A 19488-nucleotide genomic window follows, 5' to 3' on the forward strand; every position below is an offset into this window, starting at 1 on the left:
CCAGTGGTTCAGCAAAAGACATTTAAAATATAATACTATATTTAATTAGCATGCAAATAAGTATGTTCAACTTCACTTAGCGATTAATGTGAAGATTACTCAACTCATGTAATACTTTAAAAACACTAAGCATTTAGGAAGAATGAAGTCTACCATAACAATTAGATACTATCACACATGCACAGGTTAAATACAGGGCTGTTACATATTATAATGTCCATAGGCTTTAATACATGCAAATGTAAAGTGAAATACAATAGATAAACATGTCTTTAATGACTCTAAAAAAAATCAAGTATTTATCTGTTACAAAAAATAAATATATATAAGCTTTTTTCCCCCAAAACTTGTATATATGTTTTCCTCTGCGTTTTTTTCCTTTTCCAATTCTTATTTTACATCACAAACAATATATACAACTGTGTTGTGAGGTATGTTTTCTATATATGAGATCTGCTTTTCTCTGTTAGACATTTCCCCCCAGCTGCAGTATCAGTAACGAAATTCAGCATGTTCCATTTATTTATTTTTTGATTTGCTTAAAATCGGTTTTGACAAACAGCATTAGAATATAAATGACAAAACCATGACATTATGTTTTTATTTAAAGTGAGGGGAATAGTAAATTTATTCTGGTCCCTCTTAAATACCTGGAGCAGTAGTGACAAAGAATATCCTAACACAGTGACCCAAAACATGCAACAATTCCTAAAGTGCCATGTGTGCCCTATGTCACGTGATCATTTGGCTAGTCAATTCTACTTTTCAGAGAAAGAATGCTGTAGCTAAATCATACTTTCATGGAGTGAGCAGTGTAATGCTTAGGTTTTGCCCCGTTATGGCAAGATTGGTTTTGTTTTCATGTGCAATTGCAATTCAAAGGTCCCTAGATGTTGACATCTTTCATGATATCCCCTCACAGATGAAATGCTTCACTCGACTCTTGCCAAGATAGAAGTTCTAGAGCAATTTCAATACAGAGAGTAAATGAGTAACTCACTACTGTAAACTTGTATGTTTTTGTGACACAAATGCTGTTTTTTAGAGTTGCCAGTAGTATTTCCTACAGGAGGGAGGTGCTATGAACATTAATTTATTTTCTCCAATACAATAATGGTGAACTGGGAATAAGCTTTTTCTACCATGTTTTAAACAAACGTCTTTATATGATGCTGTCACCAGTGAGTACTGGCTGTGTTCACTCAGCCTCTATCTATGAAGGTCACTGATGTTTTTCCTGCTGTCCAAAGCAACCTCAGTATAAATATACTAACATATAAGGAGCAATTTGACATAACAATTTAAGGCTGAAATCCATTAAACTTTCTAGTTTTAGCCGACAGCAATTACTTTTAACTGTGCTGAAAAGCAATCATCTATGTTTTATATAACACTATCTTTGGTTTTAATATTTCTTGTAAAAGGTGTGTTCACAAGAGGGCAGCTGGGCCTTGTGGAAATCATCCACCAGTATATTCGTTACGATGAGATACATGAGGCAATTAATGTCCTGAACACCATGAACTGGAACACGATGGGTCGTCAGTGCTACATATGCTTGAGTGCCATTGTTAATCACCTTCTTAAACAAAAGCTTACACCAGACAGAGAAGGTAAGAGACTGATTATATTTTTAATGTATTTTTGTGGTGTCTTTGTAATTCATATGTGGATTATGACAATATGTTTATTGGCTGTATAAAGAAGATAATAGTGAGAATCCAGTCAGCCAGAATCTGGTACTTCAGGATCAAATGTAATATGTAGACAAGTCATTTCAATAAAACCTGGATTAGTGTGTTGATCACATTTTAGTTTGTGTCAATAGTGATAATAAAAATAGATATCAATCTGTATATGGCATAGGGATTAATATATAACATTATCATAAACATGATGTAACTTTTTTACATAAATTTAGCTTATTTACAGACTAATACTGGTTAATATAGGGATTGAAATGTTTATTGCATAGTCACGAGTCACGCTGAGACAGTACCAACTTAAGGAGGGGCATTTTCCTGCAACAGGGAAAAGAGATTTTGGTATGAGTTTTAAGGTGCTTTTGAAGGGTCATTCTTTCATTACAAGATCCAAAGGCTTTGAATACACTATCCTCTGCTGCCTCCTTTAGGATTATAGCATTTGTCCTTACTGTAATCTTCTGGCCCCCTGCAGTAGTAGCTGGGGTTCCTCACAAGAAGTGATGAATTTTAGGTTCAGCCTTGTCCCTGCAGAAGCCTGGTGCAATGCCTTCCTCTTGATTTGCTGTCTATCTTAAAACTCAATAGACTTCAAGATTTGAAGTGCCTTGATTTAGTGAAGGTGTTATCCTCCAGCATAGCAGGCAGACAGCTGGGGACCAGGCATCTTTTGTGGCAAGAAAGAATACTTAGGATTCTGGTGTGTTTGATGATAGAAAAACTCGGAGGTGTCCTACATTGCTGCCAAGTCATCAGCTATCACATTTTGGGGGATCTTATTAAAAAAATCTCTGCATTGCAAACATAGCGTATCAATTCTAAATAAAACATACTTTTCAAAAGACCCATGAAAAGAGCTGGTTTTGAAACTCGTGTAAAAATATGCACATTATAAATAGCTGTCTGTGTGTTTTCCCCCATGCAGCTCCTTAACACTGTTTACAGCAGACAGAATTATATTCTGTCCAGGAGTTATTCTGTGTGAATCTAACAAATTTGGCATGGTAATTTGTTTTCTTTTTTATTAGCAAAACCTGGTGGGGCCTTTTATTTATAGCAATGGGACAGTTATCTTTGAGATCTTTATTCTGCCTTCAACATCAAGCTGGGCTATCTAATGAATCTGTAACTGTGCTGGTAGTTACTCATATTCCATATAGGATGTAATATTTCAGAAGTACAAAACATGCTGTCAAAAAAACAGCAATGGTAATAGAGTATGGGTGGTTGTTTCATGGTTTTTTAGAAAAAGGTACTGCTGTACTCAATTTTAATCTAAATTGACTGCTGGTTCGAAAGAAAATAGCTTTAAACTTCAACTTGCTCTCTAGATTGAGGATAATGGAAAACCTAATTTACTAACAGTGCTTGTGTTACTAACACATTACTATTAGCACATTTAGTGATATCAAGCCTAATAAAATAAAATGTAACTATGCTTGTAAATAAAGAACCATTATTGCTAAATACAAAAATGGCTAGTTTAAATGAATGTTAATAGTAGCAAACCAGTGATATTTTTGTCTGCCTAATAAGACAACAGGTTATATTTTGCTTTTCAAGCCCCAACAAAATTGTGATGAGCAGTAGCAGTTTGCACATTCACTCCAAAAGGAGAACCTCTACAGCAAATACATAGCACATTCTCCCTGTTCTGCCTATTAGGCCTTGTACTATGTGTTAACTCTCAAGCAGAAGTCACGTAACATAAATATTATTAATCGTTAGATTTCCTTTCAGTTAAGCATCTGGGACACTTACATATACTGTGTATTCTCTTGTATTATTTATAATTTTGTATTGAAAACATGCAGGAAAATGCCTCAGAGCTCCAGCTGTGGAATATAGCTGTCAGAACATAGCTAAAACAGACAGAACTTCAGTAACAAAGGGAGTTTATTTTATTGATTACAAGGGATGTTATCCTGTTTCCCACCATTACATGCTGTAGGAGAGTCAAACCCTTAGGGTTTCTAGGCCCTTTTATTTTAATTTTAAGAACTGTGGGCTGAAGGAGGTTCCTTAGGCCTCAAGGCCATCACAAGAAGGGTTGTTACCTGCTGACCTAACAGAATAATCCCTGAGAATCTGAACTTCCTTGTTGTTTGCCTAGGAGGACAAAGACAATTTGAGCTAATTGAGAGTTGATCTCCACTGGACAAACTTGTTCAAACTGTATTACTCTTATGAGTCGCTTTTAATTGTACGCTGCTGGTGAGAACTTGATGTGTTATAGACTTCATCCTTTTTGACAGCTTTTGTTGCTCAAAGTCATTGGGAACCCTGCCTCAAAGCGAAAGTTTATATGCACGTTTGTGTTTGTACAGTCTGTCATATGTTAATTTCATCTGTCCTGCAACAACATCACATTTCACCAGTGTCTGAGGAATTTGACTGACTGCAAACATGAGCAACCTTTTGTAACTGAAACAGTTTCACTTGTTTCACGGGTGCTGTGTTTGAACTCCACAGCACAGCTTGAGGCAAGCCTTGGAACCTTTTATGCTCCAACAAAAGCCCTCTTGGATACAACCGTGCTGGAGTACAGAGACCCAATCAGCAGATACGCAAGAAGGTTCTTCCACCACCTGCTCAGGTGAATGACAGTTTCAAGTTCTATAAACTTAAAATTAATTGCATATTTCAGTATCTACCTACTTTAATGTGGTTAACATTTTCCAAGAGGACCACCCCTGAAAAAAAAATGCATTGCCTGTTACTATTTGTTTAACTTGCACTTCATTCCTTTCAAATAGAGTATTGCAGATAAAATGCTATTTAGAGCTCTTCTATCACCAATACATTTAATATGAATCACCCTTTCCCTTTTAGCTTGATGGAAAAAAGATAGCATGCTTCTGAGAGATTTATATTTACCAATTGCGCTACAAACTTGGAGAAAATACAGCATTTAAATAGATGCCAAAAGGTAAATGAACACTGCATGGTCCAAGATGTTTTTGTCGTTGCACCATTGAAATCAGGGCATTTTGTTATTCTCACTCTCATAGTTCTCATATACAAATTCTTATTCCAGCAATTTTCATGGAATTTTCAGTGCCCTTAAAAATAAGAGGAGAAAATGAAACATTGGATTTGTCTGTAAATTACATGAATTAGAAGAGTCATAATACCAAATTCATCTAGAATTTATAGTACATTGGTTTATTGCTGTATTTTCCTTCAAAATAAATCAGTAGCCTAAATTTCAATCAGTTATAAATATCAATATGCAGCAGTATAACCTGTTCATGTGTTCAACCACAAATGTAGCTGAAACATTCCCTTTGAGAATCATCCAGTGGTTGGAAATAAGGAGAATCTACCTTCTGAGTGATAGAAAGTTTGCAATACATTTTGTTGAGCAAGAGTGTAGATGGACATAGTGAAAAGACTTACGATGCAGCCTTTTCTGGTGATTCATGCAGTATATATACATTGTCTGCATAGGCAAAGCTAGGGATTGCAAGTTACTTTGATAGTACAGTGTGTGCTTCTTTCAAAGCTTAAAGAAAAATATTTTATACTGTCTTCTATAATTTGAGTCTGAATGGGATCATCTTTCTGGTAAAAGGGTCCATTTCCATTCCAATGGGGAAATTATTCTAAGCAGAAGGATGCTTCAAATATCTGCATAATATGCACCAACCTTTCACTAGAGCTAAGAGATGTGGCCACAACAGTGGTTTCAAACTCCTCTGCTTTTTCTTTTCTCCTAGAAACCAGCAGGGAAGATCTGTTGCTGCAATGGCCAACTGTAGTGACTGTGGGCCAGTTGCCTGCAGAGGACAGATGTGGAAAGAATGCCTTGGAGATTGCTGAGAGGTGTTAACTATAGTGTTCTTGCATCTGCAAGAGAAAGGTGTATTCCCTGTGACTCAGGATTTGCTTCCAAATGCTAGCAGGCATGCAGAGGCATGGGGCCCTGGCTAAGCTTTCAGCCCTTGGGGCAGCTGAACACAGCTGAAAAACTGACTCAATCACTCTAGCAAACAAGAAGCTTCAGCGTCAGAATGCTGCCTGGACAGAGTGGGGCACGGACAGCAGGTTTATAGGAGAGTCTCACCATGTCTTTTACCTGCACTATAGAGCAGCCCTTGAACAATCTATGGTTGTGGCAGTTTTTGGAACAAATGCGTGTTATTTTGCTGTTTCCCTATTGTCAAAGGGATTTGTGTTGAACTGAATCAAAGTGATAGGATCATGTGATTGCTGCAGAACAGATGGTAATGCTTAAAGCTTATCTGAGAAGACATAATCTAAGTACAAAATGGAATGTTCAAAAATGGGAGATTTATCTGATAGAAAGCAAGGAAATTATGTTCAGAGCTGATCTTTAGTGCATTAAAGTGGCTGTGCCTTAATTGGTGTTTATTTCCTTTCAGATGTTTTCTTAAGTGACTAGAATGATTTGAATGTAGGCTAAACAGGGAGTACTATATTTGTTGGAGGAAGAATGATAATCCATGGTTCTGGGTGAGAGAATGCAATCTAGGTGCGATGCAGAGTCTGGAAGAATCATAGGGAGGCACAATGCTTACTAATTCAGGCATGCGAAAGTTCCAGCCACTGCTATTATATCGTCTGTGAGGAGCCAGCAAGGCAAGCCACTTCTGCCAGCCTGTGTTTACAATTGTAGGTTCAAAACACGAAGAAAAGTGAGGAGAGGATTGTGCTCTTGCCTTTCTGGTCACCATATTATGCCCATGAGGACACTGAAAATGTAGTAGTCCTCCCTCTATCTGTCAGAAACCAACAACTATATCTGGGTGTCAGGAAAACCACATTTTAAGTCAGTTATGACATCTGTCTCAACCTTTGTTACTTGATTTACTCAGTGTTTTACCCTTATTTGTTTAGCACTAAATACTTGACTAGTTACAAATAGTTAACAGATCTCTTCAGGGTGAATTTTTGTTACCGAAGATGTGCCTGCATGACCAAACAAGAGACATGAATGCAGAAGCGCTCTAAACTGTGATGGAGCACTAGGGGACATTTGTTACTGTCTTGTGAGCATGAGGAGACAAAAGCAAAGTCATCACTTTGTACCCTGTTAAAACAAGAAGTAGAGGAAACATAGGATTTCTTAAATTATGTGCACTATGACTGATATTCAGAAAGTATTTGTTGGAATAGAGTAAGGTCTTCCATAATTCGCTTGGGCTTCAGAGAAAGCAAGCAACAGATGCATAGAAGTGATATCTAGAGGATAAAGAGCTAAAACACACAGGGAGAAACTCAGAAATGGAGTAGAAAAAGTGAGTAAAATGGGGTTAGGAGCAGGATTAGAAGACACAGAATTGGAGACAAAGGCCTAAAGGCAGCGATAGGGACTTACAGAGTCCTGCAAAAGGGCAGAGTGAGAATGTGGAGTGAAATGTGGGAAGACAGCTTAGGACGTGTGTGGTGAGCTATATATAGGAGAACAGACACATATGGGATGGACAGGGAAGGGTGAAGTCTTTCCTACACATTAAAACATTAAAACACTGAAATGTTTCTAGATCTAAATCTGAAAAATGTTCATATAAACAAAAGTTTTCGCCCTCCCCCTGGCTTTCCTTTGAGTGCCCCACCAATCTGCCTTAAGCCTTTTCTAGAAGGACCTACTCTTGAGAGAAATATTAATTCATTCTACATGCTGAGACAATCTTTGACCTGCCTGCTGAGTCTGCCAAAAAGGTGCCAGTTATTGTTGTACTTTTAAAGATGTGAGTGTCTGTATTTACTAGAATTGAGAAATACAGTTACCTTTTCAGAAAGGCTACCCTCACCTAGTAATAATCATGTGCCAATGATTTTAATCTTTACTGTAGGCTGAAAGGTTGTATATCCAGTTGCAAATAACTGGAGACATCCATTTTCACATTATCAGTGAGATTACAGGCTAACTACTTTTCTACCATCAAAGAGATCTGTTTCTAGAAAACGCTGAATGCTGTGATGTTAGATCCCTCCTTTAGGTGTTGGGCACTTTAGAAAGAAGATGCTTCATCATTACTGGCTGTATTGCAAGTATGGGTTACAATATGGTGCTGCAACCTGAGATGGGCCAAGGAACACTGACAGCACAACTGAAACAGATTGCAATTAGAAGCAAGGAAAATTCCTTGCAGTGCATTTGACGCAGCCATTTTATTTGTATCCATCATTACAAAAGCTAAGTTCTTAAATTTGCAAGTCATGCAGCATCTTCGGCTTCCACTAAAATAGAAGCTTAGAGCTTTACAGGTATAGGCCCTGAATATAAAATATGGAATACCTCCAAAAACAGGCGTTCAATATACAAAATTAAAATTAAAGGCCTCTTAATTATATGCTGAAGATCCATTACAACAGTATTTATGGAATGAATAATTATTTTCACTTTAAATTCTTATCTATAATTAAAAAATACAAGAACTGAATTACAAGTATAGAAATGTATCTTAGGTGTTCCTTGCCACTTCAGTAGCACTCTGGTATTTTATTATGATGTCACTGCTTATAATAATATAATGCAATGCATTATATCATTATGTAAAATGTTGAGCAGAGGTGGATTTATTAGGAAGCCTTGGAGAGCTGGAACCTTCTTGCCCCCACCCTTTTGCTGAGCGCTGTCTACTAAGTGTGTTTGTGTAATGGAGGAGTGGCAGCACAACCTCCTGCCTCTCTATAGCAGCCTCATCTAGCCGTGTACAGAACATGGAATGGGATGGAATAGTTTTTCGCTCGTTAACTATGGCATCACTGACTCATGGCTTTGCTTCACTCTGATCAAGCATTCGTAAATTGTACTTGTCATATTTTCTAATGCATGAAATTATCTTGTTTGTTTGACACACATGCACAGGCACAAACACACGCCTGCTCTGTTTTGTTTAAATTTTTCTGTCTCAGAGAGGCAGTGAGAAAATAATGTAGCATGAGCTGGAGGTAAAGGCTACGTTGGAAAGTAAAACCTGAAATGCAGCTCAGGAGTTTTATGTAGAATCAGAATGAAGTCACAGCTTTGTGTTTCTGCTGTGCCCTTTCATAGAATCATAAATCACAGAATGGTTTGGTTTGGAAGGGACCTTAAAGCTCATCCAGTTCCACTCCCCTGCCATGGGCAGGGTCATCTTTCACTAGACCAGGTTGTTCAAAGCCTCATTCAAACTGGCCTTGAACAGTTCCAGGAATGGGGCAGCCACAGTTTCACTGGACAGCCTGTTCCAGTGTCTCACCACTCTCACAGTGATGATTTTTTCCTAATATCTAATCTAAATCTACCTTTTTTTCAGCTTAAAACCATTCCCCCTTGTCCTGTCACTTTCCTCCCTTCTAATTCTGTTCTTGTGTTTGTGAATACACAGTTTAAGGATCTTTTTTGCCTTTTTTTCTTTTTTTTTTTTTTTAGCATGGAAAAATATTAAGATTCGAAATCATTTGGACTTTTCCATCTAATAATTCAGTTAAGAGAATGTCACTGATTTTTTTCCCATTCTACAAGCATATTTCCCTACAAAGCAAAGCTCTTCGGTAAATAACAAGATAGTGCATTTGCTTCTTTCAAGAGCAGAGTGCATTTCTGATCACATTCACTGCTAAAATTTTAATTGGATTAATGAAAGATTCCCCTTTGTCTGAATCTAAAAGCCAAAACCTCCACCATGTTTTTACTATTACTGCTTTTACTCCTTCGCGAACCTTCTCAGAAGTGTTGTGTACTCTTCCCAGTGTTCAATGTAAGACGCTACTGGTTAAATGCAAAGAAGAATTTAGCGACACGTTGGGCAGAACATTCATAAAGGGGTATGATTTTACACACAGAACTTGATAGAGATCCTTTGTAAATAAACACTCATAAAGGAGATGGGAAAGTAGGTGGTCATTAGCATTAGAGGATATACTTCCAGCCAGTACTGATTTTTATGAATCACTTCACTATTCAAGAGTTCTGAAGTGTACTGCTGTACTACCTGACGTGATGCATTGACACAGTCAGTTATCACTTAAGTCCAAGACAGCCTTTGAAAAACTAAAATAAAGCTCTTTCACCCTGCGGGTACATCACTTATGCAGTACTAACTACCCCTTGGTAAGCAGGTTCCCGTATCACTACACTGCAATTTGCAAAGTAGATATTCACTGTGAGTATTCCATCCTAAATAGGACCCTAAATCAAAGGTGAAAAAATGCCTCAACTTCATAGGGATAGTTTCCAATCCCATCTGCTGCCAGCTGTATGGAACTGAGGGACAGAGTGAGCAAAGAGCTTTTATGATCCTTTTTAAGAGCACCCTAAAAGTAGAATCTATAATTATATTGGTACATAGTGTGTCACAAAATATGTATAAACATTAATGATGACATGGTTAAGGACTACGAATACCTTTTATATTCATAAGGTAACCCATTAGGCATTAAATTATGCCTTCAGATAAAATGACCACTGATGTCAGTCAGGTTCTCTATGTGGCCACATGAACAGAATTCATCTCTATAGGAATAAGTTCAGTAGCAGCATTCTGACTAAAGTAGCACCTTCTGGAGAGGACTTTGAAGAGTCATTTTTTGTCATCTTGTGAAAACGATCAAAACGAAAGGTTTTGATATTACCATGGCACTGATAAATGAGAATTTCAAGTGCTGTGATGGAACTGCACATGAAAAGATTCTGCTGGTCATGCTTCTTGACCTGTTTTAGAAACAGGAAATAAAGGCACCTATTTAATGGAACTAGATTATTTTTTTCAGTTAAAAGAGGTTAATATCTCAGGAAAAGTTTAGAATATCTTTGCTTCCATCTTATGTTGCTAATGATTTGTTTTTTTCTTAAGTTAGCTGCACAACAGTTTCAGTTTCAGTCAGATGTTTTGATACCATAGGAATGGCTCCAGGATTTAATTCTCTAGTGGTGATTACAATGTATTAATACTGAACAAAATATCATGAGGATGAGGGACAAATGACATAATTGCTTGAGAATAAAATCCCATTAATATAAACCATGAGAAATCCTCATGATTTGGGCAAAGATTTTCTGCTGAACCTAATGGGAGACACTGCTTGGAGCATGAGAAAAATGGCCCCTTCCACACACTGAGAGCAGTCCCAGAGCTACTCTAATATGGAGCCATTTCCCAAAGCCACCAAGCTGCTTGGTGGCCCAGAGTGCCATGAGTCTTCCAGTTCTCTGCTACACCTGAACTGATGGGACTGTACTAGGAAAAAGGAGCACAGAATAGCTATGCTGGACTAATGTTTGTGCCAAAGCTATTCCCACATGCTAGTTAATCTGACTTTGATATTGCTGCTTTTAGAAGCTGAGCCCACATAGAGACCATTGTTCTGTTGTGTTGTGTAACTAATTGTCTGCCCTCATAAGGTGTTTTCTTTCCTGTTGTACCAGTGGTGCAATTCCCCTGAAATCTGAGAGGCTTTGGACATACATCGAGTGCAGAAACAACGCAAACGCACCATATTTATGGATAAAAGCTCAATAATAAGTTCTTAACAACACATCTCCGCTCATGAGCAGCTGCAGTGAGTCAGCCCCAGCCTTTGCAGGTCACCAGTTACTCCCTCCCCATCAATGCTACCTAGTCACTAATGGCATCTCCCTCTGGAGACACTCAAAAATCTCTTCTTGAGATCCTGACCAAGAACAAGAATTTAGGATGTTTGGGTTTTTTGCTTACAGTCTTTGCAAATTGATCCATATGTCATCTCTTTCTCCATTCATCTTCAGAGCCTTCCTAAGCCCCGCTTCTCTTTTCTACATATGGACCATCTGACTGTATTCTGTCTTGAGCTCAGCTCATCAAATCACAGAAGAATATGGCTTGGCAATCTGTAATCCGTTTGTTGTGTACAAAAGATTTTTTCCCTCTCTAATGGCTTTATTTTTCTGACTTTTCTCTCAGTTCCATCCAGTACCCTCCAGGAAGAGCTAATTGAATCAGGCAACCCAAGGCTTCCTATCTTCAAATGCAGAGCTTCCTTTTATGGTTCTTCAGAACTGAAGAGCATGCTAAGGAAAGGATATCATAAGTAAAATTTAGAACAAAAGTCAGCAATAGTCAATTGTCCAATAACTGGATGTAGTGTCTTGGGGCACATCTCATCCCTTCTGACTTAATAATGTAGAATCCAGATGTCCTACACACTCTCTGGGCTTCCTCTGTAGTTAGTATAAGGACATGGGCACCCAAAGGATGAGTAAACCCATTGAAGGGAGATGTCTAAGATAAGCATGAAGAATCAAACACCAGTGCTTACTCCTATCAATTAACTATAAAAGGAGCCTACCTGATTAGCTTAAATTAGCCATGTAAAGATGAGCCGTTTGAAGATTTGCACTTTAAATGTGTAGCTCCTGTATCACATTACTGGCCAGTTAACAGAAAGATCTTAGATGCTCAGATATAGTTTCTGTAATAGAAGCAGAGAGGCACAAAGACTAGCAAAAATACATTAAGGTTTACAGAAAGACACAAAAAGCAGATAGGCATGCAGATTTATTTTAAAATCCTCTTTTGACCAGTTGGCCAGGGTCGGAGATGATTGGGATGGTTCTTAGTTTACACCAATAAGCACTAAAGTATCAGTAAAAGAGGTTATACTGTAGACAGATAAACAGTGATATATGATGAGCAGTAGATAAAGCTCATCCAGAATTTCTAAAAGTAGTCAAGCATAAAATAGCTGAAACTTACACTGTGGTATATAACCTCTTACTTACCTTCAGAGAAGCCTTGCAGAGAAGGACTTAGGGGTGTTGGTTGATGAGAAAATGAGCTTTAGTGTGCGCTTGCAGCCCAGAAAGCCAACCGTATCCTGGGCTGCATCAAAAGGAGCATGACCAGCAGGTCGAAGGAGGTGATCCTGCCCCTCTACTCTGCTCTCGTGAGACCTCACTTGAGTATTGTGTGCAGTTCTGGTGTCCTCAACATAAAAAAGACATGGAACAAGTCCAGAGGAGGCCACGAGGATGATCAGGGGACTGGAGCACCTCCTGTATGAAGACAGGCTGAGAGAGTTGGGGCTGTTCAGCCTGGAGAAGAGAAGGCTGCGTGGAGACCTCATAGCAGCCTTCCAGTATCTGAAGGGGGCCTATAGGGATGCTGGGGAGGGACTATTTGTTAGGGACTGTAGTGATAGGACAAGGGGTAACGGGTTGAAACGTAAACAGGGGAAGTTTAGATTGGATACAAGGAGGACATTCTTTACTGTGAGGGTGGTGAAGCACTGGAATGGGTTGCCCAGGGAAGCTGTGAATACTCCATACCTGGCAGTGTTCAAGGCCAGGTTGGACAGAGCCTTGGGTGACATGGTTTAGTGTGAGGTGTCCCTGCCCATGGCAGGGGGGTTGGAACTATATGATCTTAAGGTCCTTTCCAACCCTAACTATTCTATGATTCTATGATTCTGTATTGTACTGGGGGAGAGCCAGCACGATTTCATGGAAACATAGAATCATAGAATAGTTTGGATTGGAAAGGACCTTAAGATCATCTAGTTCAAACACCCCTGCCATGGGCAGGGACACCTCACACTAAATCATTTCTGTAAAGGCAAGTCATGTCTCAAAACTCCCAATTCTTTGATGTCAGTGATGTCAGCGGTCATGTCAGTAATGGATATCCAGCGGCTACTGATGAAAGTTTCACTATTGAAGACCTTTTTGGAAGGTCTCCCACCAAAATGTCTTAAAGAAACTAAGCTGCTACAGGGTAAGAGCAAGGCTACTCTTTTATAGGTGTGTAATTCATTAAAAGGTAAGAAACAGTAAGAGTAAATGGTCAGTTGTTAGTGGAGATCACCAGTGGACATTACAAGTGTAGCACACATATATACTCATAAGTAGCCTGGTGAAGGAGCAAATAGTGAGGTGCCAGCATTTGATAATGATAGGGGCGTTGGAACTAGATGATCTTAAGATCCTTTCCAACCGTAACTATTCTATGATTCTATGATCAAGACTAGGAAAGACAGGGACTGCTGTGAAGAACAGCTAAAGGACTTCACTAGACTCAGGACGTAGTGTCAAAATTGGAGATAAAGTTAAATGTAAATAAATTCACAGTGAAACACACAGCAGGGGGTGACTCCTAACTTCATGTATAAAATAATGGAGTCTGAGCTCACCATTATTCTAAAAGAATAATTTCATCTTAAAACTCTACAGGAATAAAATAGTCAGTTCATTACTCAGCACAGATACAAAAATCAAATGGGATGCAAGGAATTCCTAGAAAAGGAATAGGCAACAAAACTGTGAATTTCAATTCACCTGAATTTTGTGAGTAGTTTTGGAGTCCCATAATCTGTAAAAGGATACGGCAGAACTCAAAAAGCTTTAGAAAGGGCAGCTAGAATTATTAAAGGCATGAAACAGCTTTAGTGAAAAGAATGACTAAATAGATGAGAACTCCTCAACCTATAGAGGAGGCAACTGAGAGATCTATTGAATTGTGAGCATTAGGGAAAAAGAGTACAGTAAATGACTGCTCACTGCTTCTTCTACTAACTAGGGGTCACCAAGAGAAGCTAACACAGTTTCAAAATACAGTGATTCTTCACATAACCTGTAATTAAAATATGAAGCTTCTTACCACAGGATATTTTGGGTGATAAAATTGTATAGGAGTTCAAAAGCAAGGTTCAGGGATGAGAAATTCACAGAGGAAATTCACAGAAATTACCTCTGGCTCAGCAAATCCCTGAACCACAAATTATTGCAGACTGGGAGACTCCTTAGGAAAGTATCACCATACACTTGCCCTGTTCTTATACTCTTTCCTAGGTTCCTAGCTGTTGCCAAGGTATTAGATTGGATATACCTTCTGTCTAAGCAAATGGTTGTTCTTACATTTTATGTTCTTGTACATGATGCTGTGCAGAAAAAGCATTAAATGCTCACTAGTTTTCCCTTTGCTCCCTCAGAAATATGCTGAAATTTGTACAATCAAATTTCTGGAGAATTCCTTGTCTGTCTCTCCTGTGGCTGTATTTTCTGTGATGGAGTTTAAGGCCAGGTTGGACAGAGCCTTGGGTGACATGGTTTAGTGTGAGGTGTTCCTGCCCATGGCAGGGGGGTTGGAACTGGATGATCTTAAGGTCTATGATTCTATTCTTTGTGTGGGGATTTTATGACCATTACCACTGCATTATTTTATTATAAAGAAATAATATTAGCTATTGACAAACCTAGATAGAAAAAGTAAATAGACACTAATGGACCTGTAACTCAACAAGTGATTCAAAATTTGGCCCTGCACCATTACTTTAGAATTAGATATTTATCTTTAGTCAGTCTGCTTTAGAAAATATTGAGCTAATATATTTTCTCTGAGAAGTCTTAGCACTAAAAAAACCCACATCTTATCCAACGTCAGGCATGAAAGAGAATTGGCCCTGTACCTCATGGAAAGTCAAGGAGAAAAAGGGCCTGTTCATCTGAACTTTAATACCAAATTTCCATCTGCTGCAGTTTGAAATTGCAGAGATATCACACATATACAATGGGGATTTATTATAGAGGCAGCAACTCATCCTTAACCATAGCAATGATACTGGGCCTCTGTTATAGAGCTGTCTTTAGTGTGTAGACATGCTGATATGTTTGCTCAGTAAAAATCCAGCTTTCAAGACATACTGTTAAGTTTACGTGATCACCAGAGTGAGAGGGATAAAGCTGGAAAAGAAGAAAAGCAGAAGCGAATTAATGCAATAAAGGCTAGGATTTAACAGACAGGGTTGAGTAAAATAAATGTGAAACAACAGGTGTCACTGACTCTTATCAGCATTTTTAATTAACACCTGGTTTTAGGCCAGACTACTTTGGAAGAGTATGTTGGAGTGTGTCTGTATTTAAAGATAAAGATAGACTGTTGAGAAGTTACTAAGTAGTGAGAGGTTGGGGGAACGGGGAGGTTCAGGGGTGGGAGGAGGCTGTATTTGCTGGGTGGGTGTTATTTGCAGCTTAGGGAAACCTGAAGGAAAGCCACTATGATAAAATTGCAAGGCAGGGAAATATTGCTATGGCAACAACATATATTCTCTTGGGGGAAAATGAGTATTAAAAGGGAAATACAGAGTGTGGGAAATTCAAAGTGTGTATTACAAGAAGAGGGAAGGCTGAATCCAGTTTAAAAAGAAATAAACCAGCATATAATGATAATTTATGATAGTAATAAATCGCTGTTATCCAGACTTTTATAGCACCTCCTACTGAAAATCTCAGAGCACTTGACAGACATGAAAGAATTATGCCATACAGTAGGAAAATGTTGCTGTTGCTCTCACCAGTCATCCTCTTCAAGTGATCCATTCTACAAGAACCCAAGCTAATACAACTGACCAACATCACATGTGAGGCATGTGCCATAAATGTGCATAGAATCAGGATCTTTAATATTTCTCTGGTGTAGATATAAGACAGTTCTATATAGTGCTGGTTTATTTTTAATGTGAGCAAAGATCAGCAAAAAAAATTGCATAGATTTCTTTATAGCTAAAACTAACACTTTATAGAGTATTTCATACATCAAGACTATTTCATACTAAATATGCATTTAAAAAGTTTAAATTATGCCTTATTAAACTGTTGCATTAAAAAAAATAACTTGGTTCACTTGAAAATCTGACTCAAAATGTTTGAACAGCTTTTTTTTGAACACAGAAAGTCTGTCCTGAGAAGAACCATCTATATTTAACATAGACTCATCTGAACTGTTTCACACAAGAATACGTTTAGGTTTCCTAGAGCAGAATATCACCCTAGAAGACAGGAATCCCATGGTAAGATTTTTTTTTTCCATGTTGGGAATGCCTTCAAGATTCACAGCTGGTTACAGCCCTCAAGGGCTTTTTCTGGCCAGGGAGTCATAATGTCTGGCTCCCCTTATTAGCTTTTTCTTTCCTCCTATTTTTTTAATTTGGTTGGCTGGTTTGTTTCCTTGCTTCATACCAGAGGATGCTCTTTGATGTGTAGGGAGTCCGGTTCTACACCAAACAATCTGTAAAGTTATAGGTGGACTTCCTATAGTTCAGAGAGAGGTAATTTGCCAGCATACCTCAAGTAAGAGAAATTTTAGGTGGGTTGAGATACTTGTGCCTGTTTCAAATGTTCTTATTTATTCACTAACCTGTGCTCAAGACCTGCATGTGTATGACCTTCGAAAGATTCCTTAAGAGATCTCTGTTTAAACAAGTTACTCAGGCCCCAAATCCAGCACTTCACTTAACATACCCATATTTAGGGCCCGTAGAAAATTAGGTCATAAACCCATACATTAATGCTTTGCTGAATTTGGGCCTGAAGGGATGTATAGATTATACCTGGACAACCTTTAGAGCTTCTGCATCTAAAATACAATTTATAAGATTATCCCCTTGACTCACATACCTATAGACCCTGTGGCTGTTTCTCCATTAGCCTTTGGTGTGCTCTTCAGCACTTTCATCAGTATAAGAGTATCTTAGAAAGCAACAAGGCTGTGAACCCTCTTTACAGGTTTGTATTTCCTATTCAGAATTGCTCATAATCTAAGACACTAGTAGCATATTAGAAGGAGGTTGGCAAAATAATAACAGTAGCATCTTGGAGGTCACCGCTTACCAGTGCACCTACTGATTCTTCTTTTTGGTTCCCTACTAACTTAAGAGAATCAGGGATGAATCTCAACAAACTTTACAGAGGACAGGAGTCTCAGAAATAAGCAAATGCCTGCCAGTTTTCTGGAAATCAGCAAGCAGTTAGGGTTAAATCGGATGCAGGAGGTTATCTCCATCCCAAAAATCTATAATGAAAGTTTAGCAAATGTATGTTCTGCCAGTCGAGGCATACACTGCTTAACACCAAATACTCTGTGTTGCCTCTTGCTCAAACCACTGTTGGGAGGGTACCCTGCTGGGAGAAGCAGAGTGGGGTTTTTTTAAATACATCAGTTACAGTTTAAATTTCTGATTGTGATACATGAAATTTTTGGTATGCCTTTGCACATACATTGGTGTTGAAATAGCCTAGCTGCAGTGAACTAACACCCAGCAATCAACTGATTTTTGCCAGAGGAGATCGGTAGTATCAGAGGTAGTCTGTTTTTCCAGATAGTTCATTATACAAACATATAATAAGAGATTATGGAGTGAATTAAAAAATACCAAGTCTGAGTCCCTCAAATCATGAGATTCTGATACACAAGCCTACACTTTGGGGAGAGAGGGAAAGAGGTTCTTTGGAGAGTTCTGTGCCTTCGGACTTCAATCAATCATCTGATTTTCTCTACAACTATATTACTTAAAATAGGGTGTCCTACTGAGCTCATTAGGGTAAAATCCTATCAGTTTGGGTTGACTTTTTTAAAAAGTGTTTTGATTTTCTAAAAGAAGTTAAAATCTCGATGTATTTATTTCTTACCAGGAACTCTAAGTAAACTGCAGGCATTTCAGCATTCACTATAAAATGCAGGGTACAAGTCTTCAACTGGTAGTATATTTTATGTATGAAAGGTTGCATAGAAATCTAAGTCTTCATAATTTACCCAATATTTACTTTCAACTATTTTCTTGCAGGTCAATAGAATTTCAGGGTTGTCATTTTAAGGATGTGCTGTAATTATACCATCTATACCTGACTACATTACACATCATTATTTTTCATGTGAAGTATATAAGACCTTAAGTACTGGACCAAGGTGTTTTACATGGGCTCTGAAGCTGTATTCTGAAATACAGCTACATGTCTAAATTAATGGTGTTTTGTTCAACAGTTGGAAAAAAAAACAATCTGTCCCCATTTACATCAACCACTTAGCAACCTAGCCACATACTTTTTGCATTCTTTAACCTGATAATCTCTAATTATTCTGGCTCACAATTCCATTGAAGTAGGATGCAGAGTCATTTTAGAGATGTTGTTCTTTATTTTAATATTGTCTGATTTAAAAGGAAAATATTTCAAATAATAACATTTTTTGAGGAAAAAAAAAAGTATGAAAACCATTTCCATTCCAAAAATTGCTGATATGAGAATTTATGGGAAACAGCTCCTTTTATGAATAATTATTATTATTGTGTCTAAGAAATGGGCAAGATGCCTAGAAATTGAATGAAAGAATGAGCTATTAAATTGAAATATTAAATGAAATAACTGAATTAAAAGTAATCATGTAAACCCTGCAGTAAATGTTGGGAGCTGTAGCTGGCTGAACATATTTTCATCATCTGTTTTGTATGCTTAAATACAATTGCTTGATGTAAGTAAACACTTGATTGATATTCTGAATACTTTAAAATCTGCATATGCATCACAGAATACTGAACAATTAAAACTTAATTTCAGTGTAGTTTGATTACATGTAAATTATTTCAATATTCATTTTTTCCTGTTCTGTTTGCTTAGTGCATATTTGATATCCACTTTTTGAATGCATATCATCCTTGATTGGGCTGTGAGATGAGGAGGACTCTGAAATTTCTTCCATTAAAAAAGGTTGCTTTATAAATATTATTTGTGCCACAGCTCTTCCCCTGCAGATTATTTTCTAAATGTTGTGTACCCTTATTGAAGACAAGGAAAAAAACTGCTGCAGCCCTCCTTTATCAGCCCAGCACAAAGAATATGCTTACATGGTCGATGAGCATGTCTAAGAAGGCATGTTGGTTGTAACTAGTCCCTAAAGAAATGTTTCCATCTTTTCTGCACTGTATTTCTCTCTTGCTTGCACAAGCTTTCTCTCCCTTTCCTTCCCCCTCCCTCCGTGTGATTTTTTTCCCTGGTTCCTGGACTTCTTACGAGACATTTTAATATTAT

General features: G+C 37.9%; 1 protein-coding gene across 4 annotated transcripts in view; it reads left to right on the forward strand.

The window, feature by feature from the left end:
* WDPCP (WD repeat containing planar cell polarity effector) overlaps positions 1-19488 on the forward strand; it is a 109201-nt gene that overhangs the window by 38153 nt on the left and 51560 nt on the right. For 3 of the 4 annotated variants that reach the window (XM_005147434.4, XM_031047541.2, XM_031047542.2), the window contains 2 exons: positions 1425-1613; positions 4176-4299. In XM_005147434.4, coding sequence (XP_005147491.2) covers positions 1425-1613; positions 4176-4299 — 313 coding nt within the window. Of the gene's footprint in view, positions 1-1424; positions 1614-4175; positions 4300-5422; positions 6030-19488 lie in introns of those variants that run through there. The other variant, XM_031047543.2, reaches the window with a different exon arrangement.

The sequence above is a fragment of the Melopsittacus undulatus genome, chromosome 3, assembly GCF_012275295.1.
Source record: "Melopsittacus undulatus isolate bMelUnd1 chromosome 3, bMelUnd1.mat.Z, whole genome shotgun sequence".
NCBI classification, from domain to species: domain Eukaryota; kingdom Metazoa; phylum Chordata; class Aves; order Psittaciformes; family Psittaculidae; genus Melopsittacus; species Melopsittacus undulatus.